A 27278-nucleotide genomic window follows, 5' to 3' on the forward strand; every position below is an offset into this window, starting at 1 on the left:
TCTCTTATTGGCTCACCATCTGCCACCCCTTCAGCACCTAATAGCTAATGTGTGGTGAGTGTACTGGCACAAAAATGGCTGCCGTCACATGATCCAGTGGTTGAAGTGGCTCTCCACTCACTGAAACTGCTTTAGTGGTGAGAAAAGCGCTAGATAAATGTAAAGAATTATTATTATCACAACCTGCTGCCCATGTGAAGTGACATGACGGGACTCAATATGACACTTGTAGCTGTGTCTTTTCCAGTTACTTCTACAAACTTAGCTTTTTCTTGCTAAACTCAGTTACTTTCTACTTGTTTCTCTATGGCAAACCTACATAGGCTTTATTTATCAGTACTTTCTGTACATTCAGTATGGTCGATACGTTCAATATGATACGACACGCTTTGAAAACTATGTGCCCTCCATGGCTTACCAAGTGCAAGGCAGATCATAAACTAGGACTAATCTGTAGTCAGAGGGACAAGAAGTAATTAGAATATTCCATTTATAGTTTAGCTTGTGGGGGATATAATGTCCCATAGACTATGCGCAAATATATAGGCATACATTTTAATATAACTAAGAAAATACCTCTAGCAATTTAATATAAATGTCAAATAGTTACTTACAATAGATTTTTTTCACTGTGTTTTAAAAACAATGTCTTCAAGGTGGTGGCCATCAATAGCGATACACTCTTCGAGACGATTTCTGAACGCTCGCATAAATTGTTCAGCGGTGATTTCATGGCGAATAGCGTACTTGAGGGCTTCAAGGTTCAAGGACGGTGTGTGTATACCTTCGACTTGAGGGGCAAACACGGAGCGAGACCGACCCGACATCGCTCCGCAGGGAGATTAGCTTCCATGGAAACATCTCCCGCAAAACTTGCATGGATTGCCGCGCCATATGAGCTGTTGCTCCATCCTGTTGAAACCAATGCATCCTACCATATCCATTTCTTCCAGTTGGGGCTGCAAAAAGTTCTCTAGCATTTCTACGTAACGTTCTGAAGTGACGGTGACCGTTGCTCCTCCCTCCTCAAAAACGTAACGGCCTACAATGGCAAATTCTGCCCTTCTCTGAACTTTCTCCAGTGCTGTTGTGTCCTTTTTGTAGCCTGAAGACCAAAACTGCACACAGGACTCCAGATGAGGCCTCACCTGTGTTTTATAAAGATTGAGCAGAACCTCCTATGACTTGTACTCCACACATCAAGGCGCTATATAACCTGACACTGTTAGCCTTCTTAATGGCTTCTGAACACTGTCTGCCAGATGATAGTGTCCACTACAACTCTTAACTCCACCTTATAAGGACTTTCGATTTTCAGACTGTTGTGTATTCAAACCTAACATTTTTACTTCCAATGTGTAATTCTTTACATTTATTGACATTAAATTTCAAGTCAAGTCAAGTTAGGGTGCATGCACGGGTACAGTGCGTTGCTGCACCCACTACATGTCAAAACAACTTGGGATCCCGGTTAGCAACCCCCCAGGCAGACACGCAGTCCAGTCCAGTCCCACCCTGCGGAAATGACCCTCTATCTGCCGCAGCCAGGTGTTACGTGGGTGACCCCTTGGCCTGGTCCAGCCACTCTGGTCCCCAACAATGAGGATCTTACGAGCCGGATCACCCTCGGGGAAACGTGCCACAAGGCCGTAGTGCTGTAACTGACGCTCCCTCACAGTGCAGGTCATGTGCCTCATTTGGGACTCCATGAGCAACACAAAGTCAAACCAATGGTACCCAAGGATTTTCCAGAGACACAGTACCAATGGAGTCCAGTCTTCATCTCAGGTCACTGGATAGTGTCCATGTCTCACAAACAGGAAGCACCAGGACTCTAAAGACTTGGACCTTCGTCCTTTTGCTGATATCGGGAGCGCCACACACCCCTTTCCAGCGACCTCATGACCCCCCCCATGCTCTCCCAATCCGTCTACTGACTTCATAGGAAGAGTCACCAGAGACATGAATGTCACTGGCGAGGAAAGTAAACCTCTCAACAAGGTCGATGCTCTCTCCACAGACAGACACACTGCTGATGACCATGCCCAAGAGGTCATTAAAGGCCTGGATCTTTGGTTTTTATCAGGACCCTCAGAAGCCCAGACACTCAGACCCCTCGCTCAGTCTCTCAAGCGCCCCGATCAGAGCCTCCATTGACTCCGTGAAGATCACAGCATCGTCAGCAAAATCACGATCCGTGAACCTTTCTTCACCAACAGATGACCCACAGCCGCTGGACCCCACTATCCTGCCCAACACCCAGACCATACCAGCATTAAACAGAGTAGGAGCAGAACAGACCCCTGACAAACCCCAGAATCAACTGGGAAAAACGCAGAGGTCCTGCCTCCACTCTACACAGCACTCACCGTACCAATGTACAGGCCGGCCATGATATCCAGCAACCTGGAGCGGATCTCAGGATGTCCCACAGGGCAGCTCGATCAACTGAGTTGAACGCTTTATGAAAATTGACAAAGGCTGCCAAGAATCTCTGCCGATATTCACATTTGCGCTCCACGAGAACCCTCAGTAGTGCCAGGATGCGGTCGATGGTTGACTTCTTAGGCATAAAACCAGACGATTCCGGTCACTGGTAGGTGAGCAAGTGATCACGGATCCTATTGAGGAAGACCCTAGCGAGGACCTTACCAGGCACAGAGAGCAGTGTTATCCTCCTGAAGTTCCTGCAATCCAGGCGATCACCCTTCCCTTTCCAGATAGGGACAACAAGTCCCGTTTTCCAGTCAGTTGGGATGATGCCCGTCTCCCAAATGGAAGCAAAGGAGGACAGCCTTACCACCAGCCTGGAGAAGTTCACCCCGGATACCACAAATCCCTGCAGCCTTCCCCCCCTCCTCAGCTGGTTCACCAGCTGTGCCATCTCAGTGAGATTGGGTGGTTCACAGCGAATTGGAGGATCAGCATCAAGAACTGTGGACCCAGAGATAAATTTCATCTGCCACAAATCTTCCCAAGCCTGTCTGCTGTCCAAGTCCCTTTGTGATGAGTCAACGAATTCTCGATTATCTGCCAATCTACCAGCAAACTCAACCAGCGTGTTACTGATATTCCAATCCAGATCATTCATACATATTAAAAATAGCAGTGGCCCCAGCACTGACCCCTGCTGGACACCGCTCCTAACATCATTCCTCGCACCCTCTGCTTCCAGTGTGGAACATTCATTTTGGATGGGTTTGCACTGTAAAAGGCTCATTACTGTCACATGCTCAGAGTTCTTGCATTTGCTAATCAACATGTAACACATCTTATGTTACTACTGTACATATTTTAAGCATTTAAGATTATTTTACTTTAATAAAAAAAAAAAGCTTACAAAAACTGGAGTTACTACGGGTGCATTTGTACACGGATTTGAATTTATTTTTCAATGATTTTATTTATAAATTTCTAATTAAAAGTAACACTAAATATGCAGTATATTTCATTTATGAAAAGTTCATATTATGGGAATATTGCATCTTGGGCTAAGTGTGTAGTGTCATATCTGAAGGCTGCACCTGAACTTACTGCTGCCGGGACACATGGGATTCCATCTTTTCTTACGTCTGCGCTTGAAATTTAAAAGCAGCACAGTCGCCATTTTAACTGTCGCTACACAGACTCGTTGGGTCAAAGCCAGCAGGTCAACACTGCTGAAGTAAACAACGAAAGCCAATCTGGTGCCCCCTCAGCTCCACCAGACTGCTTGTCAAGTGTGCCAGGAGTAGCCAGCTCCGTAATTATTCTTGGGTTTGTTGGTTTGTCACACCCTGATCTGCATGAGCTAAACGTGAACTGCAGCTAGTTTGGTCACCAGCTGCTTACAAAAATGAGTTTGAAGTCTCGAGTGCCACTGTATTCAGCAAGCCATCTCCCGGGCACTGCTGCTTTGTCATCTGCACCTCCTGGATGAATGGGCACAGATAACTGCTGTTTAGTAAGCAAGGAGGCGTCTGTGCCACGTTCATCGACTCCAGGCAGGATGAGAAAACAAACCCGCCTAGCCACTAAGTAACACGTGTGGTCCAAATGTGCTGATGCACTCCTAGGATTCAGATATCAATAATCGGGCAACAAGGACATGTGGGGGTGTACGAAGACTGCAGTGCCACTACTGGCCTAGAGACATGTGACATACACCTTGTGCCCTCTCTGCACCCAAATCTTTCTGAAGCTTGGTTGGAGGGAGAAAACCCTAGCTGACCTGCACACACAATGCCAGGGCCGTGAATTATACCAGCCAGTGGGGGAGGCGGGTGGATGATTCATATGCTCTACTGGTCACACACAGCAACATCAATGAAAGGGAAGCGGAGCCACCAGGGTACAATGTGACATTCAAGTTTGATGGTGTGAATGACACCAAACAAACTGTGTGTGTGTGTGTAGGAATAGATTGGTGGGGGGGGGGGGATAGGCGTCTCCCACTCTGGGTTTGTATAGCGGGCAGGCAGGAAGCAGTCCACTTTAAACCCCAGCGAGGCTCACTTGCCAGAAAGGAATGTTTCAAATTGCATAGAGTATCAGTCACAGGGCCCTAGGCAACGAAGGAGGATAGTGCTGACATCACTGTCTGTGAAAAAAAAAAAAAAAAACAAGCTGCAGCGGGTGGCACACTTTAACCCTTCATAGTCCTCGTTCAATCCTGCTACCACCCGACTGCTCGCAGCGCCTGTCTCTCCCTCTCCGCCTTCCCTTACCTTTACAATGAACTTCCCATACACCCCTGCTGGTGCGGCACCCTCACAAGGAGCTCGCAACGCAGTCTCTCGGGTCATGACAGGACTGCCAATGCGGCACAAGGAAGGGGTTAATGCTTGCAGCTCACGTATCCCTGCATTCCTCAGTAAGCAGGCAGGCTGGTAACCAGAGGCAACGGCTGGCGCTGCTGGGGGAATTGATTTGGTTATGCGGCAGCCTAACCTCTGCAGTCAACTGACTTTTGACTTTTATTTTATTTTTTTTAAAACCCATGGAGGGAGGTGTGGTGGTGGGGGGGGGTATAATGAGGAAGTGTTTTTCATTCAGTGATTTGTGTGCTCACACTACACCCAGCATGCTTTGAGCTTTAGAAGGAGTGAGTGAGATTTGTGCAGACAATAAATCGACCCGCGTTTATCTATTTATTAACGCTGCATAATGGCGATGGCAGGGCCGGATTGGGACGACGGGCTCCTTCTCATTCTCGGGTCAAGTGATGTCCCAGGGCCCTTTCATTCACGTTATCTGGGAGACTCATTCTGATTTGATGTGAGCTTCAGGTACCGAAGGCCGCTTAGAAAGCACAAGGCTACGACTGCCAGCGTGTGGGGCCCATCCTGTGGCCGCACGACGACACAAGAGTGGCGTTTGAGAGTGGCAAGTGGGATGACTGCCCCAGGACCCACGCATAATGGGGGCCCGCTTTTGAGGTCTGCATGTCCCATTCCAGCGGATTTATCAAGTTATATTCTCCAGTATATATATATATATATATATATATATATTTGAGATGCTTCGAAGAGGAACTCGTTTAAAATCCATCTTCAAGGTCAAATTCCATACATGTACGTCTTTGAAAACATTCCATAGTCCAGGGGTCACCAAGTCCAGGCCTGGAGGACCACCGTGGCTGCAGGTTTTCATTCTAACCCTTATTTTAAAATGAGTGCCCTGCTTGTGCTACTAATTAATTTCTTGTGAAGCGTTGTACTGTTCATACTTGCATGCGTACTTTATGTAAATCTGGAAAATTCCACCAGGTGGCAGTGTGAGATATCATCACGGTGAGCACAGGTTCGCTGTGTTGTGAATGGCCTGAAACATCCATTAAATTGCGAGGACACCTTGCCACACTATCTCTGAAAAAGATGGATGTTTAATGATTACATCTATTAATCCAGGGATGCGGCCATTCCAGAAAGTATTAGGCACGAGGCAGAAACAATCCCTGGGCAGGGCATCAGCTCATCGCAAGGTGAATACAAGCACACACACACTGGCATCATTTTAGTGTCACCAAATCCCCAAACCTGCATGTCTTTGGAAGGAAACTGGAGCTCACTGTGGAAACCCACCAGGAAAATACGCAAACTCCAGGCAGGGAACACCAGCGACGTGACTCCCTGTGAGGCGGCAGTGCTACCGCTCCTCCGCCGTGTCACCCCCATGTGTGTAATTATTAACAGCATTCATTATTTAAACAAAGTTAATGATTTATCTGTACAATGCAACATACACAATCATATGAAAAAGTTTGTGAACCCCTCTCTGCCTGCATAATAACTGACTCTCCGTTCAACATAAAAGATCACAGTGGTCTGTCTTTCATTACCTTGGAACATCTGAGTACTGCGGTGTTTTCCGAACAAAGATTTTTAGTGACGCAGTATTTAGTTGTATGAAATTAAATCAAATGTGAAAAACTGGCTGTGCACAAATGTGGGTCCCCTTGTCATTCTGCTGATTTGAATGCCTGTCACTGCTCAATGCTGATTGGTTGGATGAGCTCATTAAGCCTTGACCTTCATAGACAGGTGTGTCCAGTCATGAGATATAAAGGTATTTAAGGTGGTCAATTACAAGTTGTGCTTCCTTCCCTTTGACTCTCCTCTGAAGAGTGACAGCATGGGATCCTCAAAGCAACTCTCCAAAGATCTGAAAACAAAGATTGTTGAGTCTCCTGGTTTAGGGGAAGGCTACAAAAAGCCATTTCAGAGGTTTAAACTGTCAGTTTCAACTGCAAGGAATGGAATCAGGAAATGGAAGGCCACTGGCACAGTTGCTGTTAAACCCAGCAGGTCTGGCAGGCCAAGAAAAGTGGCATATGAACAGGATTATGAGAATGGTTACAGACAACCCACAGATCACCTCCAAAGACCTGCAAGAACATCTTGCTGTAGATGGTGCATCTGTACATCGTTCTACAATTCAGCGCAATTTGCACAAAGAACATCTGTATGGCAGGGTGATGAGAAAGAAGCCCTTTCTGCACTCACGCCGCAAACAGAGTCACTTCTTGTATTCAAATGCTCATTTAGACAAGCCAGATTCATTTTGGACTGATGAGAGAAAAATGGAGTTATTTGGTCAGAACAAAAAGCTCTTTGCATGGCAGAACAACAACATCACATTCCAAGTAGAACACCTGCTACCTACTGTCACATTTGGTGGAGGTTCCATCATGCTGTGGGGCTGTGTGGCTAGTTCAGGGACTGGGGCCCTTGTTAAAGTCGAGGGTCGGATGAATCTAACCCAGTATCAACAAATTCTTCAGGATAATGTTCAAGCATCAGTCACAAAGCTGAAGTTACGTAGGTGTTGGATCTTCCAACAAGACAATGACCCAAAACACAGCTGGAAATCTACAAAGGCATTCATGCAGAGGGAGAAGTGCAATGTTCTGGAATGGCCGTCACAGTCCCCTGACTTTAATATCATCGACAATCTACGGGATGATTTGAAGCAGGCTGTCCATCAAATTGAACTGAACTGGAGAGATTTTGTATGAAGGATGGACAACAAGACCTCCATCCAGAATCAGACACTCATCACAGGCTATAGGAGGACAGCGTCTAGAGGCTGTTAGATTTGCAACAGGAGGCTCAACTAAGTATTGATGTCATATCTCTGTTGGGGCGCCCACATTTATGCACCTGTCTAATTTTGTTATGATGCATATTGCATATTTTCTGTTAATCCAATAAACTTAATGTCACTGCTGAAATCCTACTGTGTCCATAAGGCATGTCAAATATTAAAAGGAAGTTGCTACTTTGAAAGCTCAGCCAAAGAGAAACAAAAATCCAAAGAATTAAGAGGGGATCCCAAACTTTTTCATATGACTGTAGAGTTTAATGCATTTCATCATGAAAGTGGTATCACGTGCAAATCTAAGGATTGTAAATGTGCAGAGAGATGGAATATCATAAATGTGATGTGTGGCGATTGCTGATGTCAGTTCAGGTGGAAGCCCCAGAAGCAGGTAGCGATTAACAACTGGGTTGGTTTGAAGATGATGTTTACGACGGTCTACTTTAATGATAAAGTAAACTACGAGGTTAAAGTGGACATTTTGAGATTTAAGCCAAAATTTCCACTTTAACTAAAAAGTATCTTGCATCTTGTCTGAGTTCCCTCGAAAGCCTGCATATTGTAATCTTTTTAGTTAGGTCAGGGAAAAACAAAGTTCCCATAAGCTCCAATCACACCACTATAATAGTGCGCTGGGTGTTTTCAGTCTTATGGGTGCTCAGAATGCACTGGCCATCAATAGTAACTTGTTCTGGGCTGACTCCTCGACCTTTCCTTGTTTTTATTTAGAATAAGAACTTGTTATTTTGTGTGGGGCCCTTATCTAAGTAGATTCCATATTAATCTAATGACTGTGTCTCCTGTTTTGTTTCTATTTTATTCCTCGCATACCTTCTTGTGGCAAAGACAGGTTTGTACTGGGTTGTAGCTCCAAAAGGATGTTCTGCCCAGGTTGGCCCGAGGTTCAAGGGGTCATTTTGCTTGACTTCTCACTACAGCAAAATGTAAGGAAATCCTGATGCAGTCTGCAAGTGCACCTACACCTCGGGAGAAGATCTGCGTTCCAGCAAGTCGACGTACCTACACATAAAGGAAAGGCTGCAGCACGACAATGTAAATCGTCCTGGAGTGGCACAGTCAGTCGCAGCAACTCAACCCAACTGAGATTTTGTGGTTGAACTTGACTAAGACCGACCTGTTCACACGTGATGATCCACATGGAACCTGACAGAACTGGAAACGTTTTGAAAAGAAGAAGTGGGTGGTGGGGGGGGGGCTTTGGGATGAACGGCAGAGCTGACAGTGGAAGGCCTGGGCACACAGACTCGAGGCTGTCATTTTTAGTAGATGCAGAACTGGCAGATATATTTTCAATTATTTTAGACACCACTTTGTGGAGCTCTGCTTTCACTTTGACACTAAAGAGTCATCTTCTGCGGATCAGTGTCAAAAAAGACAAGTTGAATTCAACAGGGACTCGATAATGTATAACAATAAAATGTGAAAACTTTATAGGCACTGTACAAGAGCAGCGTTACATCTTATAATAATACTTTGTTGAAATAGCACATTTCCCAAGCTCCAAGCACCGTTCCAACAATCGCCTCAGATGTACAAAACTGAAATCGGCCATCTTGGTTAGCTATGGCTACCTTCTTACATTCAATTCAAACTCAAACCATAGCACTTCGACCGGGACCCTCTGCCTCTCGCACAAAGCTAATTACACACCGAGAGAGATGCCAAAGCTGGTGAATAACTTGAATAAAAAAAAATAATAAATCGGGGAACTATAAGGGCCCCATTCATCGTGGGAGCCCTGCAAGTCTGATGACAGTGCGGGTGGGTTGTTGGTCGAAGTTTACAGCAAGGCACACCAATTAAGAGATCTTCGTGGAGGGGCAGCCAGCAAGAGGGCCGCAGCGGCATGCGACTTCAAGGGAGCTCCAGACAGATGGGAGGAAGTGAAGAGTGATTAACAAGACGGCGACACCAGAGGAGCTCGACTGCGACCGACCAACACACACACACACACAAAAAAAAAAAAAAATCCAAAAAGCGGAGACTGGGATATTTAACAGGCTCTACACACGGAATGCTTTTCCTACTATTTTTAGCAACTCCTTTTTACATTTTCCATTGTTTTCTCGGCAGTCCCTGCCGAGTTTCAAGAACAGAGGAATAACAAGGCCCTCTCGATCTGAATTCGTTCCAAATATAGCTTAAGGCTGAAAGAAAACCGCATGCAAGGGAGAATCGGAGCGCCGAGGCATACAAGGACACCAGCGACCTCGCGTGTCTCGGCCTTCTCTCCCTCCCTCTACATTTGAATTACTTTGCAGAGCAGACATCGTCGGGCAGGAAAAATGGCTCAACATTTTAACGCCAACGGCTAAAATGAAAAACAGGAAGACGGTGCCAATGTGTGGTAGCCCGGTCAGGTGACACTGAGCTTCTTGGGTTTGGACGAGATAAAAAAAAAAGCGTCAGACCGAGGCGCGTCAGACAGCAAGCGATTCTCTACCAGACGCAGTCCACCTGCTTGCTCACTTTGTAAGCTCGTTTTAAATGAAATATCATATCTCACGAGGTCAGAGGTTAGCTAAGAGGAGAGAATCCTCTCGTCATTCAAGCTACCCACTAAGAGCATATGCAACGTCAGGCCGCAGACGGCTCTTCAATCCTCATTGGCCTAAGGTACTGAAAATAATAAAAGTCTCAATTTGTGTAAGCTGCCCTTATTTTGGGGGCTGCTTGTAAGAGACGTAACGATTTACTTCGTAATAAACAAGAACAGCTGCGTCAAATATTTGAAATATTCACAAATACAATCAAGAATATTTGACATCTTTTCAAGTGTAATAGAAATGTGTACAATTTTCATCCTCCAACAGACTTCCATAGTGTGTTAAGTCAATAAAAAAAACAGATTCGTAATCACCGACCTTGATTAAACGATAAACCTGCATGCTTATGTTTGAAATTTGTCATTTGTGACCTTCACGTAGAGGCTCTCAGAGCAATAGGACCACCGGTAAAGAATCAAATATCAAAAATAGGATCGTATTTGTGATTAGCCGCCTCAAAATAGCATAAAACAATACTCCACAGGCCTAGCTATGTGATCCCCATTTTTGCACAGTTTGGTGAAATAGAGCAACCCTGACCCCTCGTACTGCATTAGAGGGTGAACCCCTGGGGTTGCTTGGTGTGGCCTACACACCTTCCAGGTCCTTCTGATCATTTCTGGTCAAGACACCCATTGGTTTATTCTTTTATCATAAGGGTGTGATATCCTGCATAAAGCACGGCCCAAACATGAAGCTTTTTCGAGGATTAAGTACCAAAAAGGGGGCAGGGTGGTGGGGGGGGACACCATAAAGTTTGCCATCTTGCATAACCAGACATTAAGACAGTCAAACGGTGTATCACGTGTTCTATTGTATCGGCAAGTCAGCAAGCTCCATAAACGACTGACATGATTTTTAAACCATTCATAAGTAACTCTCGTGCACACAATAAGTCCAAAACTGAAAAATCGCACCTCTGCTGTGGCCTTTTACGCTGCCAGGTGACCACTTCCATGTAGCACAGAAGGCAGTTGGCAGGAAAAACAGACTGGACGGGCATCTGTGATGAAATGTAGAGTTGTGCCATACCCGTGGAGGTCTCTCTAAATATTTCAATCCAATCGTTACCACTGCCCGTGCTCCACAATCAACAGGATTGATTTTTACTAGAGAGTTAAATATTAGCCTACTCTTTACATGAACAAATAAGGAATGGTGCTGAACCAGAGAGCCATGTTGATGTGATTTAGAAACAGTCAACAAGTGGATTTAATTATTAACGAAAAGCATTCTGTCAAACATCAACACTAAAAAAACAAAAAAATGTATTTAATGGCGGCAGTAAAAGTAAACAGATGTGCAAATGTTTTCAAACGGCGGATCACAAACTCGGACGTGGGGACCCCCTGTGGCTGCAGGTTTGTGTTCCAAGCCGATTCCTAATCTGTGATAGCAGTTAATAATGGAGCTCATTTAATTAGATGGGCTTCTTCTTCTGCATTCAGAAAAGCACCACGGTGCGATTTTACATTCATAAGACATTTAGAAATCTATCGTTGCTATAAGCTTTAAATGCTTAACTCTCTTTTTGTTGTTTTCATATTAAATTTGCTCCCTTCTTGTTTTTAATTGTCATTAAAATGCAACGGAGAGCAGACACCCGGGCAAAATGATGAAAGGCTGGGACTACTTGAGCGTCAGACCCACTAATTAGTAAATAACGGATTAAATAAGCAAAAAAGCAGAATGAAAGTCAAAATGAAAATATTGTTAAACCTACAATACATTAGACCGTATCACTGCTTTGTACATTTTAATAAAATTTACCAAATACTGGTAAACCCGCAGCCACAGGGGGTCCCGAGTTTGGGGACCACCGTTTAGAAAGACGCACACATAACACTATTACACTTGCTGAACAAGCAGGCCCTAGCCTAAGGTTACTCGACTGTTTACCTCTTTTGTAAGTCCCTTTGGATAAATAAATGCAACTCTAAACGTACCCTGCCACCAATGTCAACCGCTACTACCAAACACGCTTCCTAAACCCGGGCGTCAAGCTCCTAGCGGATTTAATAAATGAATGGCTAAAGAGGTGCACTTTTTGATTATTAAGTGCCTCGCGTTCAACCTTCAAAATCAGCTTGCGCCAGAAAGCCAGTGAACGCGATGGGTTAAGAAACAACCCGACAGTCAATGGAGTCTGTTTTCATCGAGAAGGTTAGCAGATCACATGCTTCCATGTCAGAACATGTGAGGCCACTCTCTTTGACGAAGCCTTTTAATTAACAGCCAAGAATTCCTCATTTCCCAATTTCCACCAAATCCGCTTACATGGCAAAAGATCAGGGAGAGACGCGAGGAATTCTCAGCTTCTCGGCAGATTGCAGGGTGCACCGCCTAACCCCTGCGACATGAGTGGTCTTATCAAAAGTAAAAAAAAAAAACGCAGGACCGCACAAGCTGGCGACTGACTGACTGACTGACTGCCGGCATGAACACAGCAGTAGCAGCGGAGAGACAGACCTGTGAACAAACGCGGCTTTCTTCAGACGTGAAAAGCGACCTTCTTCATATCGCAGAGCAATGCCTTAGCCAGAGCAGGGGGTCCGACTCGGATCCTGGGAGGCCATCGAGGCTGCAGGTTTTCGTTCTGACCATTTTCTTAACGAGTGACCAATTTCTACTATTTGGCTTTTCTTGTGTTCATTTTAACTGACTTGCTATTTCAGACTCGGACCCCTCAATCTTTTTGTTAATTTGCAGTGAAACAATATAATGAGACGCAACAGCTGACCAGCTAACCTGTGGCCATCGTTCAGTATCTGAAAATAAGGAAAGGTGAAGGTCTCAGTAATCACCACAGAACACTGCCAGCATTCCTGGCATGAAGAAAATCAACAGTTTTGGGAAAAGTCTGCTGTGGCAGATTGGGTGCACCAACAAGCCATGGAATTAAATAACAAATTTAATTAACAACAATAATTTACGCTAATTAAAAAAAAAAAAAAAAAAAAGGTTGGTGTTTGAGGTCCTGACTTAGGTGGTCCTCTGCATCTCATTTTAGTATAACTGCTTATAAAGGAAAGATCTCATTCTTAAAAAGCAAGTCAATTAAAATGGAGTCAATTAGAAACAAAAACTGGTCACAGATTAAGACAAGCAGCAGGAACCTAAAAACTGCAGCCCTCCACAATCAGAGTCTGACACCCCATACAGACCGACCAGGGGGTCTCTAAAATGGTCTTTCTGGCCCTTGTTGCTGCTCTAAGACACGACACTCCTTGGCCGGTAATCTATTTCTAGGAGTAAACCCACTTAAGTCTGGTAGCCGTGCCCACCCAGTAATTTTTTTTTTTTAAATACATGCACTTAAAAGGCTGCAAAAGTGACGTTGCCCCGACACACAAATACAAACAGGAAATGGAAAAAATAAAAAATCTACAAAGGGCTGTAAACTCGCAAATGAAACACGAAATATCCCATCAGTAGAAAAAAATCCACAGCTTTAAAAACAAGGCATACTACTGAAATGTGCTGACTCTCTTTGGACCCCCCCCCCCCCCCCCCCAACCTCATTTCTGGACGTGAACACTGGAAAGATTGGCACTCACGCTACTGCTGGCCTTGCTTAAACTCTCTAGCAGTTGTAGATCAGCTTGTTGAAGTTAAAGGTTTAAAAACAGAAAAGATGGTTAACAGAACGAGCCCGGTTGTTCAAACCAGCAACAGAGATAAAGATGAATGGAAAACCGAATGCATTGAGCAAATATGAATGGAAAAAATGAGGGCATTGTTAAGACAGCTCGGCACGGTGCCAACACGTAATATTCAGAAAAGAAATAGAAAAAAAAAAAAACACACCACATCTCTGCTGCAATGCCACCTTTAACGACTTGCATGCAGAACAAATCAGTACTCAGGAAGTATTCATATCAATTGAATTTATTACAGTTTACTCAGCTCCAAGGCACATTACAGTCTTCTGTTCCTACAGAAATGTACAAAGAACAAACAGAGCATATTCCCAAGAATAGCATTCTGCTCTACGATTAAAGCATCCGTGCATAAAGGAAAACAAAAATTGAGGACAGAGATTGGAGAGACCACCTTAGTTGGGATGGTGAGAAAGAGTGGGGTGAGATTGGTGGATCAGATCACCAGGACAGAAAATGAACTTAAGTTGCTCAAAGGAGGAAAGAGTTAAGAAATTTCCCACCTTTGTTTGGGGGGGGGAAAAAAAAGTGCAGACAGAGGAGCAGACGAGGACCACCGCGATCTCCACTTTACCGACATGTCTGTCATTTGAGGGTGTTAGCACTTGCCTTGGAAATTTTAGGAAGTGCAGAAATTGATCAAAAGAAAAGAAAAAAAAGAAATACACTCCTGCCCCCTTCCCCAATTTTCAAACAACTGCCGTGCACCTTGGCCAAGGAGCCTCCACCCTAAACAACAACAGTTTACAGAATGCAATCTGTGTAACAAAAGAACTTCATCCTTTTAAATGAAGAAGCAAAACGTAACTTGTGTTTCAAAATCTTGAAACACACGGCGAGAAGAAAGTCTGTACATAAGACTGATTGTGTCAAGTCTGTCTGTCTGTCTGTCACTCACAGATACTGCATGTGGAAGGTGACAGAAGGCAGCTGCTTACTGCTGCTGCACACCTAAGGGTCTCTCTCTTTTTTCACTTTAACGTCCCCAGCTAAAATGGTCGCAATCTCACCTTGCATGAATGCCCAAGGCACATTCGAACCTACCAATGGGCATTTATCTCCACTGGGGCAATACACCTCACCGGTCGCCCCCTGCGCCTTGATGCTCTCTCTAGAACAAGGGAAACAGAACTTGTGGTTGGGCACCGACGGGCACTGAACGAAATGCGTGTCCTCCAAACGTTCGTGGCAGATGGTACAACAAAGCGGCCCACTGTTGGCCATGGGCGAGTCTGGAATGTTTTGCGGGTGGCCCGACTCCATGCCGGGAGGGGGCGCTCCGGGTAGGCTAAGGTCCCCGTTGCGGCGACGCTGGCCAGGCATCGATGCGGGTGACACTGGACTGCTGCTGCTGTGCCTGCCAGAGGTGGTCGAGTGCACAGAGTTGCCATCCTTCGGGGAGTGCGCATTGCCCAGGGTGTCCGCCACTGACATCAGGGCCGCCATGGGGGACTGTCCGTTCTGAGGGGCGCTTTCGGGCGGCGTGGTCCGGCTGGAGTGCGCGGTGTGCCCAGGTCCGAGAGATGGTGGCCCGCCCCCGTGAGTGGCAGCAAACACCCCCGAAGCCATAGTCATTTTGAGCGCCTCGCTCTGGCTCGCCATCCACTGCTGCCTCTGCTGTTCTTCGGAAGCCTTCAGTGCCGCCTCGGCGGAGTCGGGCTCCGGGGAGGCTTTACGCTTGCGAACGGTGGTCCTCGGGGCACTCGCTGCCACCGCCGGCAAAGCACGGGCGATGTTTACTAGCGCAGTGGGCAGCAAGGGGCAGCTGGCGTCTATGTACGTCTGGGGAAGCATGTCCGAGCTGGCGAGCTCTTTAAAGAAGCGCACGTTCTCCGGCAGCAGGTCTCCCAGCAGCCGCCAGTCACCGGTCCCGTGCTTCTTGTCGTACTCCAGGTACTTGAAACCCGAGGACAGGCCTCGGCCGAAGTCTTTCATGCAGTCCTGGTACATCTGCTTGGCCACCCCCGATGCGCTGGAGAACACATTGCCGGAGCCACTGGGGTACTCGATGAAGATTTTCAGCTCGTAGTCCATGCCTGGTTTGGACACGGCATCGAAGGCGAAAACGCGGCCGAGCAGCGTGTGGTCCTTTTTGAAGCGTACGTCAAACGGGGTGCAACTAGACAGCGTCACCACGGTGTCCCGTACCATCTTGGGCTTGTTCACCCAGTCCTCGGAGCGATTCCGCAAGCTCTCGGTCAGCTCGGCCAAAGCCTCGGCGTTGCGCTGCTTCTCCTTGAGATCGCGCTCCTGGTCCGTGCTGGACACGGAGCCCGGTCGCTTACTCACTTCAGTCAGCGACACGCTGTTGGGAGGAGGGGGACGGCTGCTCAGGGCATGCGGGGCGATGGCCGCTGTTCCAGGGCCGTTGAGCATCGTCTGTGGCAGCAGGTTAGGTGGGACGTTCATCTGCCCTGGGACCGGAACCATTCCGTGATTTCTCCGAGAGGTGGGGCTCTGCCGATTCAGCTCCGGGGGCCCGTCGTCCGCCTTAGCAAAGCCGTTGGGGCCGCCGAGGCCATTCGGGAGTCTGCTGGCGTGGCCGCCGATGCCCGGGTACTCGAAACGTGCTCTGTCCGCGTTCAGGGAATAGCGATCCAACGTCGATTGGGGCGCTTTGGAGGAGCCGTCGACGTGATTCAGCTGCGCCGGCTCTTTTGCTGATAAAGCAGCTTGGCTCTTCACAGTCGGTGGGGGTGGCGCTCCGGGGGATCTCCCATCTTGGAAGCCGTGGGCTCTCTTGAGCTGCCGGGCTGTCTCGATCACAAACTCGATGCGGTCGGCGCCTTCGTAATTGACACATCCTCGGCACACAGGCTCGCTAAAATCCCAAATCATGGCCCAAGGCATGCGAGGTAGATCGCACAGGTAGCATGACTGCCTTCTGGAAGACGACACTTGGTGGGCAGAAGACATGTTGCTTTCCTCCCGTCGCCGCTGCACACTGTCTGGCTGCTTTCGCTCTTCACCCCCCCTCCCCACCCCCGGCGATATTTGCAAACAAGCTGCGCTCTTCGCCTCCGAACGTGCGAGTCCGGCGGCCGTCGCTGGCAGGTTACGAGTTTACAAGTCTGCACGCACACACGCACGCCTGCCTCACATTCTGACGAGAAATCCGGATTTGGAGAAGCTGCGCGCGCTCCCGTTTGCTGCGCTTTTTTTTTTTTTTTCCGCTAGCTGCACTTGGAATGCCACCTGGCTGGAGCGGTGACGTCAGCAGCACACTCCTCGGCTCGCGCTTGCAAACTGGCGAGCCACTTGTTGCGTCTCTAGTGCGCATGCCTAGAATCGGCCCCGCCCACTTCTGCCTAGGAAGTTTCCGCTGTCGCTATTGTTGGAGGTGACGAGGAGCCATAAACGCGGTGCGACCTCACCAGAGCCACCAAGGACAGAGCGCCCGAACGGCTGGTCATCGGTCCGTGCTTGTGCGCATCACAGAAAAAGACGCTTTGTCACCATAACGCTGAAACGTCGTCTGAAGGTGCTTTTAGAGACTCGACCTGTACATTACTATGTGCATCGGTACGCGCGGTCACACAAGTTACTCCATATGGCCCAGCTTCAACATTAGTGTAACGTCATATCCTTATTATTTTGACGATTTCATAAAAGTAATACTGGCAATTATGATATTTGTCTTAAGCCGGCCTTGAAACAATATGTGCAAATTTGGTAATGTGTTATTTAACATTTTTATGCTTTTATTTAAACGTTATTCTGCTCGTAGTAAAATGAGCAAGCGGGCCGTTTTAAAGGTAATAATATTCAGTGACCTGGCACACTCTTAAGTCCCCTGCGATCAAAATCTCTGTCCTTCAAATTAAAACCGTTTCTTTATATGTAGAAGTTTTAGCCCCAAAGGGGGAAATTTGATCTTTATAGTAACTAAAATACATAAATATTAACAACACGTACACACAAAATAACAAATTCGGCTAAAGATAAAACAAGCAGTCACAAATGAGGCACTATCAATTAAAAAGTGACTTCTTTGGTATTCATTTTGTTTGTTGTGCTGTTTAAGAGACAGTCCCCTTAATTAGCAGTCAAACAACACTGAGATGCACAGTGAGCCAACAGCTGACTGGCTAACCTGTCTGTGCCCACCATGCAATATTGAAAAGTAAAGAAAGCTTGAAGGTCTCAGGGTCCACAAAACATTCTCACAGTGCTCTTAACAAAAGGAAAATCAACTTCAATTAACTTCTTTTGCCTTAATTTTAAACGGACTTGCTTTTTAAAACTCAAGAAACCATCTTTCTTTTTTCCTTAATTAGTAGTCGAACAATAATGGGATACAAAATGAGCCAAACATTATACCATACCATTTTCAAAGCCCATTTAGACCCGACCAAGATGGCGGGGGGCTGGAGCCTATCCCAATACAGCATGGGGCTCAAGGGTGGAACGATCCCCTGGACGGGGCACCAGTCCATCTCTGGGGAGTACACTCGCACACCAAAAACACACTGGGGCCAATTGACGTCTTTGAATTGTGGGAAGAAACCCACGCAGAAAACATGCAAAGAGTCGGTCAAAGGGACGCTGACTGACTGTACTGAGTTTCAACAATCCAGAGTCCTCTCCATATCATAAGGTAGTACGTGTTGGGCTAATGGTGGTCCAGTTAGAACGAGTGGGAGAGTGTGCTTTACCATGGAGTAGTGCTTTCTTTTCCATGGTTGAATGCTGTGAATAAAACGTCATGATGAAAGGAGGAAAATATTGCCAAATAAAACAGAAATTTGAATAAAAATATAAAAGCCCAAGTGACTACGAAAGATTTATATATGTGGTCTGGGTTGTTGTGCACAACATTTTCACGTGAGATTCCATTGAAGATCATTACAGTGCCTTGCCTTCCTCAGTCTGCAGATATTCTAACGTAACTCACAGTAAATAAATGTGGTACTGGAAACGTCTGACCTGGCCACACCTAAGAGCAAGAGCGGCTTATGCCAGACTTTCCGACGGGCTCATTTATTTGACAGATTCCATTTCTGAGTGTGTATATCATCACACTGTCAACAGCAGGGACACGTACGCATTTTTTTTTTCTCTTCCAGGATGTCCTTAAGGAATGTGGTCTATTATTACTCCCACCGCAAACTGCACCCCCAACCGCCGCACTGATTGAAAAGGAGAACCTTATAAAACGTTAGGAAAGCCCCACACCCTCCCTCAGCCTCCATTCAAAAGGGATGATTAACACGAATTTGTCCTGCAGTGTGTTTAAACCGATTCCACATGGACGTTAAGTGTCAGCACTCTCACGGCACTGTTAGGGAGAAGAGGAGGAGCAGCTAATGTTCATTTAAATTGGGGTAGGTAGGCAATGTCAGTGTTGGAGTGCCTGCAGGTTTCCATTTTAACCATCTTCTTCATCAGTGACCAGTTTTTACTGCTAATGAACTTCTTTTGCTTTAGTTTTAATTAACTTGACTCCGGCCCCCCTTAGTTGTCCCTTGTTCTTTAATTAGCAGCCAAACAGTAAGGAGACACAAAACAAGCCACCACATGACCAGCTCACGTAATAATAATAATATAATAATAATAATAAGATAAAAATAATAATAAGATGCTGCAGATGTTCTATCAGACAGTTGTGGTGAGCGCCCTCTTCTACGCGGTGGTGTGCTGGGGAGGCAGCATTAAGAGGAAAGACGCCTCACGCCTGGACAAACTGGTAAGGAAGGCAGGCTCTATTGTTGGCATGGAGCTGGACAGTTTAACATCTGTGGCAGAGCGAAGGGCGCTCAGCAGGCTCCTATCAATTATGGAGAATCCACTGCATCCACTAAATAGTATCATCTCCAGACAGAAGAGCAGCTTCAGCGACAGACTGCTGTCACTGTCCTGCTCCACTGACAGATTGAGGAGATCGTTCCTCCCCCAAACTATGCGACTCTTCAATTCCACCCGGGGGGGTAAACGTTAACATTTAACATTATACAAAGTTATTGTCTTTTTTTCACCTGCATTATTATCATTCTTTAATTTAATATTATTTATTGTATCAGTATGCTGCTGCTGGAAAATGTGAATTTCCCATTGAGATTAATAAAGTATCTATCTATCTATCTATCACGTGTGCCCATCACACAATATCTGAAAATAAAGAACAGTCACCAAAACATTTTGATGGTGTTCTTCGACAAAACAGAAACATCAACGGTTTTGTAAATGTCTGCTGAATGAGAGCACCAGCAAGCCGTGCAATTGAATAACGGGCTTAATTACCAGCAAGAATCAGATTCTCATTAAGAGATTGGTTAGAGTGGACTGAATCCTTAAAAACAAGGCTATTAAAATGAAGGGAAAAGGAGTTAATTAGCACTGAAAATTGGTTAGGAAAAGGGTTAGAATGAAAACCTGCGGCCCTCCAGTTCGACACCCCTGATTTAAAACAAGAGCAAAGGCAAAAACATCACATATTTCAGGGGTGTCCAGCTCCGGTCCTGGAGGGCCACAGAGGCTGCAGGTTTTCATTCTAACCATCTTCGTAATTAGTGACCGTTTTTTTTTACTGCTAATCAACTTCTTCCGCCTTAATTTTAATTGACTTGATTCAGAGCCCTGAATTTGTTCTTGTTTCCTTAATTAGCAGCAGACACACACCCACCTAATCTGTGTCCATCACATGATATCTGAAAATAAAGAAAGGCAGAGGTCTCTGTAAGGTCGATCTCTCAGGTCACCAAAACTTTTTGACGGTGTTCTTAGCAAAAACAGAAAATCAACAGGTTTGGAAATGTCTGCTGTGGCAGAATGAGAGCAGCAACAAGCCGTGCAGTTAAATAACGGGCTTAATTAACAGCAAGAATCGGCTTATCATTATGAGATTGGTTGGAGTTTGAAATCCCAGTTTAGCTGGTCATCTGTCGGCTCGTTTCTGTTTATGAAGAAAAGAATAAATTCAGAGGACTGAATCCTTAAAAACAAGGCTAATAAAATGAAGGAAAAAGAAGTTAATTAGCAGTGAAAACTGGTAACCGATTAGGCAATGGGTTAGAATGAAAACCTGCAGCCATGATGGCCCTCCAGGATTGGAGCTGGACACCCCTAACATATCTGGAAAGAGAAACTCATTTTCCAGTGCTAGGTTCAATAGTCATTAATTATTTCATTTTTTAGACACATTTATTCCCATCCACGGGAGGCAACACTGCCCACATTCACAGCATCAGCTAACGTATCTTAACGGTGGGTGGAAACCCACAGAAATATGGAGAGTGTATACAGACTCCACCCAAAGAAGGTAACCCAGCTGGAAATGAAAGGAGGGATCCAGGACTGTGTCGTGTGTCTTTTGTTCAGGAATTTCTTTTGGTATTATTCTTTCTTTTGTTTAATGCTTTTGTGTATCCGGTGATTATTTGTTTATTGCTCTATGCAGAAACTTATTTGTATCATTTTGTTTTAAACGCCTAGAGCAGGGGTGGGCAAACAAGGCCACTAAAACGAAGCATCAAAATGTCACTTAAGCAGTAAGTGCTTCATCAGCAATAATTGATTTCTCATAAAGAAACTGGGTTGGAACAAAAACCTGCAGCCACTGCGACCCTCCAGGCCCGGAGTTCAACATCCCTGGCCTAGAGCATGGGAAAGGCGCTGTATAAAAAAATTATTACTTTATATTTTATTATTTTTTTAATTACCTTATATATTTTTTAAGTGCCTTAAAGCATGAAAGCTGATGCAGCGTTCAGTAGCTGGATGAGATTCAATTTGGTTTATGTTTGTATAGAGCGCTGTGACAAGTTCACATACAGTGGGTATAGAAAAGAATCCCCCCCTTCGAAATGTTCCCATTTTTTTTTTGCTTTACAGCCTTAACTGAAAACACACAAACCAATATTTTTTCCAGCGTTACTTATGCAATGCAATCTATAACATCCAAGTGAAAGATATCACAGCTACAGTTGAGAAGAATTTAAAAAATATCAAAAACAAGAAATCCTAGGATGAATAAAGGATCCATCCATTATCCAACCCGCTACATCCTAACTACAGGGTCATGGGGGTCTGCTGGAGCCAATCCCAGCCAACACGGGGCACAAGGCAGGAAACAAACCCCAGGTAGGGTGCCAGCCCACCGCAGGGCACACACACCAAGCACACACTAGGGACAATTTAGAATCATCAATCCACCTAACCTGCATGTCTTTGGACTGTGGGAGGAAACCCACGCAGACATGGGGAGAACATGCAAACTCCACCCAGGGAGGACCTGGGAAGCGAACCTGGGTTTCCTTACTGCGAGGCAGCAGTGCTAACACTGCGCCACTGTGCTGCCCTTGAATAAAGGACCCCCCCCCTCCTAAACCCACTCAGGTGTAAGTGCCCACCATTTCCATTGTGGTTACTGGCTTCTTGTGATCAATTGCAATGAGTGGGATTAGTGAAGCTGTTCCTGGAGCATTCATTCCCATGCTTGGTAGTGCAACTGACAGCAAACAACCGACTGGGGTGGCAGGCCACTTTCAAAAGATCTCAGGGAGAGAATTGTGGACAGACATAAGGCAGGAGATGGAGACCAAAAAAATCTCAAAAGGCTTTATCAATGCCAAGGAGCAGAGTAAAGTCCATAATAAAGAAGTGGCAAGTGTTTGGTACTACTAGGATCCTCCAAACTGGATGGAAGAGCAAGGAGGAAACTGGTCAGAGAGGCTACCGAGAGGCCAATGGCCACTTTGAAGAAGTTACAGGATTTTATGGCACAAAGCGGTCATTGTGTGCATGTGACAACAATTTGACAAGTGCTTCACAATTGTGGCTTGTTCGGGAGAGTCGCCACTTCTCAAGAAAGGCCACATTAAGGCTCACTTGAGCTTTGCCAGAATGCACCTTGGAGATTCTGATGCCAAGTGGAAAAAGGTCTTAGGCTCAGATGAGACCAAAATCAAACTATTTGGCCTCAACACCAAACGGCACACCAATGCAGCTCACCATCCACAACACACCATATCTACAGTAAAGCATGGAGTGGGCAGTATCCTGTCATGGGGGGCCTGGGGCTCTTGTTAGGGTAGAAGGAAAATTGAATGGGGCAAAAATATCATTAAATTCTTGAGGAAAACCTGCTACTCTCTGCTAGAAAGTTGAAGATGGGCAGAATGTTCACCTTTCAACATGACAACGACCCGAAGCACACAGCAAAATGAACCACTAAAAAAATGGCTGAAGGAGAAAAAAGTGAATGTCCTGGTGTGGCCAGTCAGAGCCCAGACCTTAAATCACACTGAAAATCTGTGGAAAGACATGAAGACAGCAGACCAGCAACGCTCACCATCCAGTTTGAGTGAACTTGAACAGTTCTGTAAAGAAGAGTGGGGGGGCAAATATCTAGGTGTGCAAAGCTGATAGAGAAGAATTCCAACAGACTCCAGGCTGTCATTAAAGCAAAAGGTGTGTCAACAAAATGACATTGACATGGGGGGGGCGGTGATCCTTTATTAATCTCAGTACGTCTTGTGTTTGATTTTTTATAATTCTTCTGAACTGTAGCTGTGATATCTTTCATTTGGATGTTATAGGGTGCATTGAGTAAATAAAGCTGGAAAGAAATATTTTTTGTGTGTGTTTTCACTTAAGGCTGTAAAGAAAAAAAAAAGGAATATTTTGAAGGGGGGGGGGGGGATTCTTTTTCTATACCCACTGTACATTACACAGTGAATACGCATGAAGACAGATTTGTTTAAACAGACGGAAAACAAAGTGGATCAACTGTGACTACCAGCAGTGTCCACCCCATTAGTTCATTCATTAATCGAGATGACACAGTGGATGTTGTAGGTAATGTCTGTAGTATCTGAAAATTTTGCTTTCTTTTAAACTTTCAAAAATGATTTTGCATTCTAGCTAAGTGTTTTTTTTTGGGTATAAAAGTGTGCGTCTTCATTTTGCAGGGTCCCACGCACTACAGCGACATGGATAGCACAATTCTCACATGCCGAGATTTGAAGGTTGGTCAAAATTCGCTGCAATCCACAACTGCTGCAATGTTTACTTGTACATCCAGCCAGGACTGGCCCCCGTCGCCCGGCCTCCAACGGCCTGGCCTGATTAACACCACTAGGGAAATGGAAACCCCCTCGTTTCACCACGAGACCGCTTTCAGCAGACACGGTTCCAATGGGGCCAGCAAAAACATTTAAGGCATTTTAAACTCGAAAGTAGGCCGACATGACTTTGAGACGAGCAGCTTTGGGAGACGCAATAAAATGCACTTTATCTTCACGCTGTGTTGCCCACACAATGTGTCGGGCTCTTCTCTACATTACATGCATGCTAGACGGATCAGTAATAGCATCATGCAAAGTTCAGTCAGCAATCATAAAACTGTTATTAGAAGCACGGGACGGTGATGGGGGGGGACGGGGAGTGGAAAAGAGCCCCTCACCCATTCACTCTGCTGTCTGGAAAATGAACCCTTCTTCAAAATTAATGCCAGACATGGCTCTTTTGAACTGTTTCCAGCTGCCTGAGCGTCAAACCATTTACAGTCTGGAAGGAGAGAAGTGGCGCAGACATCCATGTAGACTAAAAACAAAAACACAAGGCGTTCAAGCGCTTCTGCACGTCATCTACTCGCCAATGCGCAGCGCCACTCAGCGAATATCATCTCATCTCATTCAAAAAAAAAAAAAAGAAAACTGTTTGGCGGAGGTGGGGGAAGATAACGTGTAGTGAGACTGCAGAGACGACGACAGAAATGTCTGAGAGGGGAGCGAGTTGGGCGGAGGGCAGCTGTTACTATCCATTCAGTCTTTGACAAGGACACAGGGGCTGTCATTAGAAGCCGGTAAATTTCACGCAAATGTTATGGGAGATTTCTTCACAGATAACGGCGACAGCAAAGGTGTGTTCTACTGTGCACATGGAAGACGCATTCCAGTTTTATTTGGAAATTTGTAAGGAAAGGACTGTTCGTTCTTATTCATGTTTGATCAGTGTGGCAAAAAACTGTTTTTTTTTTGTTCTGTATTTCACCTTATACAATTTCTTATAATAGGAATTTGTTCATTTTTTGCACTTACTCCTTGGGGGGGTCAGAGTGCAGGGTCAGCTTGTGACGACGTGGGTTTGGCTCCACACTCCCATTCGACTTCTGGGAGCTCTTGCAACCGACACCGTCGGTAATGTCACCCAGATGAGCCGACATATGAGGACAATTCTCTAATGAAGCCAGGGGATAGTGCAATCAGTGCAAAGGTGCTTTTATTAAATATCAGCAAACAAAAACAGTTAGTGCAGTGCTCCACAGCTCCAATAAATATTCCATAAAAACTGTGCAAAGTGGGGATAAAAACATCAATAAATAAATCCTTTAAAGTCCGAGGTTAAAAAGCAGTCTCTCTTATTACCATCACAGCCCACCTCCGGCTCACCCATTGCTCCCGCAGCTGGCGGAGACCCAACAGCCACGAGGTCCGTCTTGGCTTCCTTACGGACATCACTGCCAGACCGTCTGAGGTCAGCTCTCCTCCCTTCATCCTTCACGCAGTCGCTCCTCAGATCCCTCAGGAGGACACCTGCCTTGCTCACCCCACTCCAACAGAACATTCAGTGGGGTGAACTAGCCCCTGGAGTGCTACCAACAAACGCTCCTTCGCGGGGCCCCAGCTCGTGCGGTCTCCTCCTTACAGGTGGCCAGATCCTCCTGCTGGGACTGCTGTTTCCCGTCCTTTAACCTCCATTATCTTCCTCTTTTCCTCGATCCATCTATCCATCCATATCTCCCCTTTCCTGGTGTCGATCCGTATACATAGCCCCGTCTCCCCGCGCCTCCGTGGGCGCAGCGCCTTAACCACACGCCGCAGGAAGCAATTGAGAACGATCGGACCCACACATGCAGGTGCGACTCACTCCAACTACCTCATTGACTCCCCGCGGTTGTACGGTCGCGCCCACGGAGAACGACACGGCTATACGGATTAAAACCTGGCCCGTATATTTTGTTTTAAAGCTGCGGACCCGCTATACCACACAGCTATTGTACAGAACCCCTGGATCCATTGCAGGTTATTGTAATATGGCTTCCTCAGAGCTTCATTTTAGTGTAACACTGATATTCTGTATATACACTGAATTATCATCATCATTCATGGTGGCTCTGAAATCCGCACTAACCCCTACTTTCTCTACTGTTCTCTATCCAGTTTTCTGTGGTGGCGATCTGCGCCCCCACCACCTGATCAGGGTACCATGCAGTCCTTACGTTGACGGATTGAAGGCCAGAGGTCCACATGACCATCGTCATCTAATTCTTCCAAATGAAGCCTAAAAACCATGAGGACTGATTGAGATCATTGATGTTAGGTAGAATGTCCAGTGGGGCCCGGGTGGTCTTCTGGCCTCAGAACCCCTGCAGCCCTCTGGAGTTTTTTTTGTTGTTGTTTTTTTCTGTCTGCCCTGGCCATCGGACCTTACTTTAGTCTTTGTTACTTAGTATTGCCTAATCTTATTTTTATATTTTTTCTTTCTTCATCTTGTAAAGCACCTTGAACTAACATCATTTGTATGAAAACGTGCTGTAGAACTAAATGTTGTTGTTGCTCAAGGGCCGAGTAGATTAGGATCTCTTTTGGCGGTAAGAGGGATTCGAAGCAGCAAACTTCCGGATACTGGCGCAGATCCTTAGCCTCAGAGCCACCACTACACCACCCTATTGCATTGCTACGGTCATTACAACCAGCAAACAACATGGCTGGGCCAGGCCAGGGAGACTCCCACGTAAGATAGATGGTCATTTTTGCCCCTTGACTAGATCCTGGGGTCTGCCTAGGGGGTTGCCAATCGAGATCCCGAGTTGTTTCATTGTGCTGTACCTGCTCATGCTCGCCAACCTAACCTGATGTGAAGTACGGCCCCAGTGTCAGCCTAGATCATCATCAGGCCTGCTCAACACTGCGTTGGACTGGCTGCTTTAAGTTGACCCGGGAAGACAGCTGAAGTTTTCCAACTACAAAGCAACAACTTCACCAATGCCAGATGTGGTCCTTTCTTCAGTATCCTCGAAGCAGGTCATCCTTATCAAGATAACGGTTCAATTGAATGAACAGAAGCAGGGTCCAGAAGGTTTTGCTGGGAGCCCATCAAAGGAGGGTGCAGAGGGGTTTTGCCGGCTGCTCGATCTGCAGAGTCAACACCCTTACTTGGCATCACTGGGACAAGAATGTGGGAAACCCTCAGACTGAAAGAGCCTCCAGATGGCTGTGGATCACAAGGGGAGATCCGTGACACCAGTGCTGCAGGGACACAAGTTTGGGTCTGATGAACCTCAGCTGGGTCACCTGGGCAAAAGTGTATAATGCTAAAAGACCCAAAACAGTTGGTGATTGTGATGATGTGTCCCGGTGCATCCACAGGATGCCTCTCAGAAACATTCCAGAAAAATAAAACACGCAGCATATGGATCATCACCGCAGCTTACAGCAATATATAAAAGTACAGTAAGACCCCGCTTAACGGA

At 45.9% G+C, this 27278-nt stretch overlaps 2 protein-coding genes across 2 annotated transcripts in view; both read right to left on the reverse strand.

Annotated features, from left to right (window-relative positions):
- The window catches only part of kiaa0586 (KIAA0586 ortholog), a 210980-nt gene that overhangs the window by 103026 nt on the left and 80676 nt on the right, over positions 1-27278 (reverse strand). The gene's annotated exons all lie outside the window — the stretch shown is intronic.
- Positions 14016-17008, reverse strand: irf2bpl (interferon regulatory factor 2 binding protein-like). The gene has a single exon (XM_028822338.2). It carries the CDS (start codon positions 16718-16720, stop codon positions 14756-14758), a length of 1965 nt encoding a protein of 654 aa, XP_028678171.1. The 5' UTR covers positions 16721-17008; the 3' UTR covers positions 14016-14755.

The sequence above is a fragment of the Erpetoichthys calabaricus genome, chromosome 16 (assembly GCF_900747795.2).
Source record: "Erpetoichthys calabaricus chromosome 16, fErpCal1.3, whole genome shotgun sequence".
Taxonomy (NCBI): Eukaryota; Metazoa; Chordata; class Cladistia; order Polypteriformes; family Polypteridae; genus Erpetoichthys; species Erpetoichthys calabaricus.

Excerpts from the sequence above, each read along its gene's own strand:
- irf2bpl (XM_028822338.2), bottom strand. The coding sequence starts at position 16,720 with ATGTCTTCTGCCCACCAAGTGTCGTCTTCCAGAAGGCAGTCATGCTAC.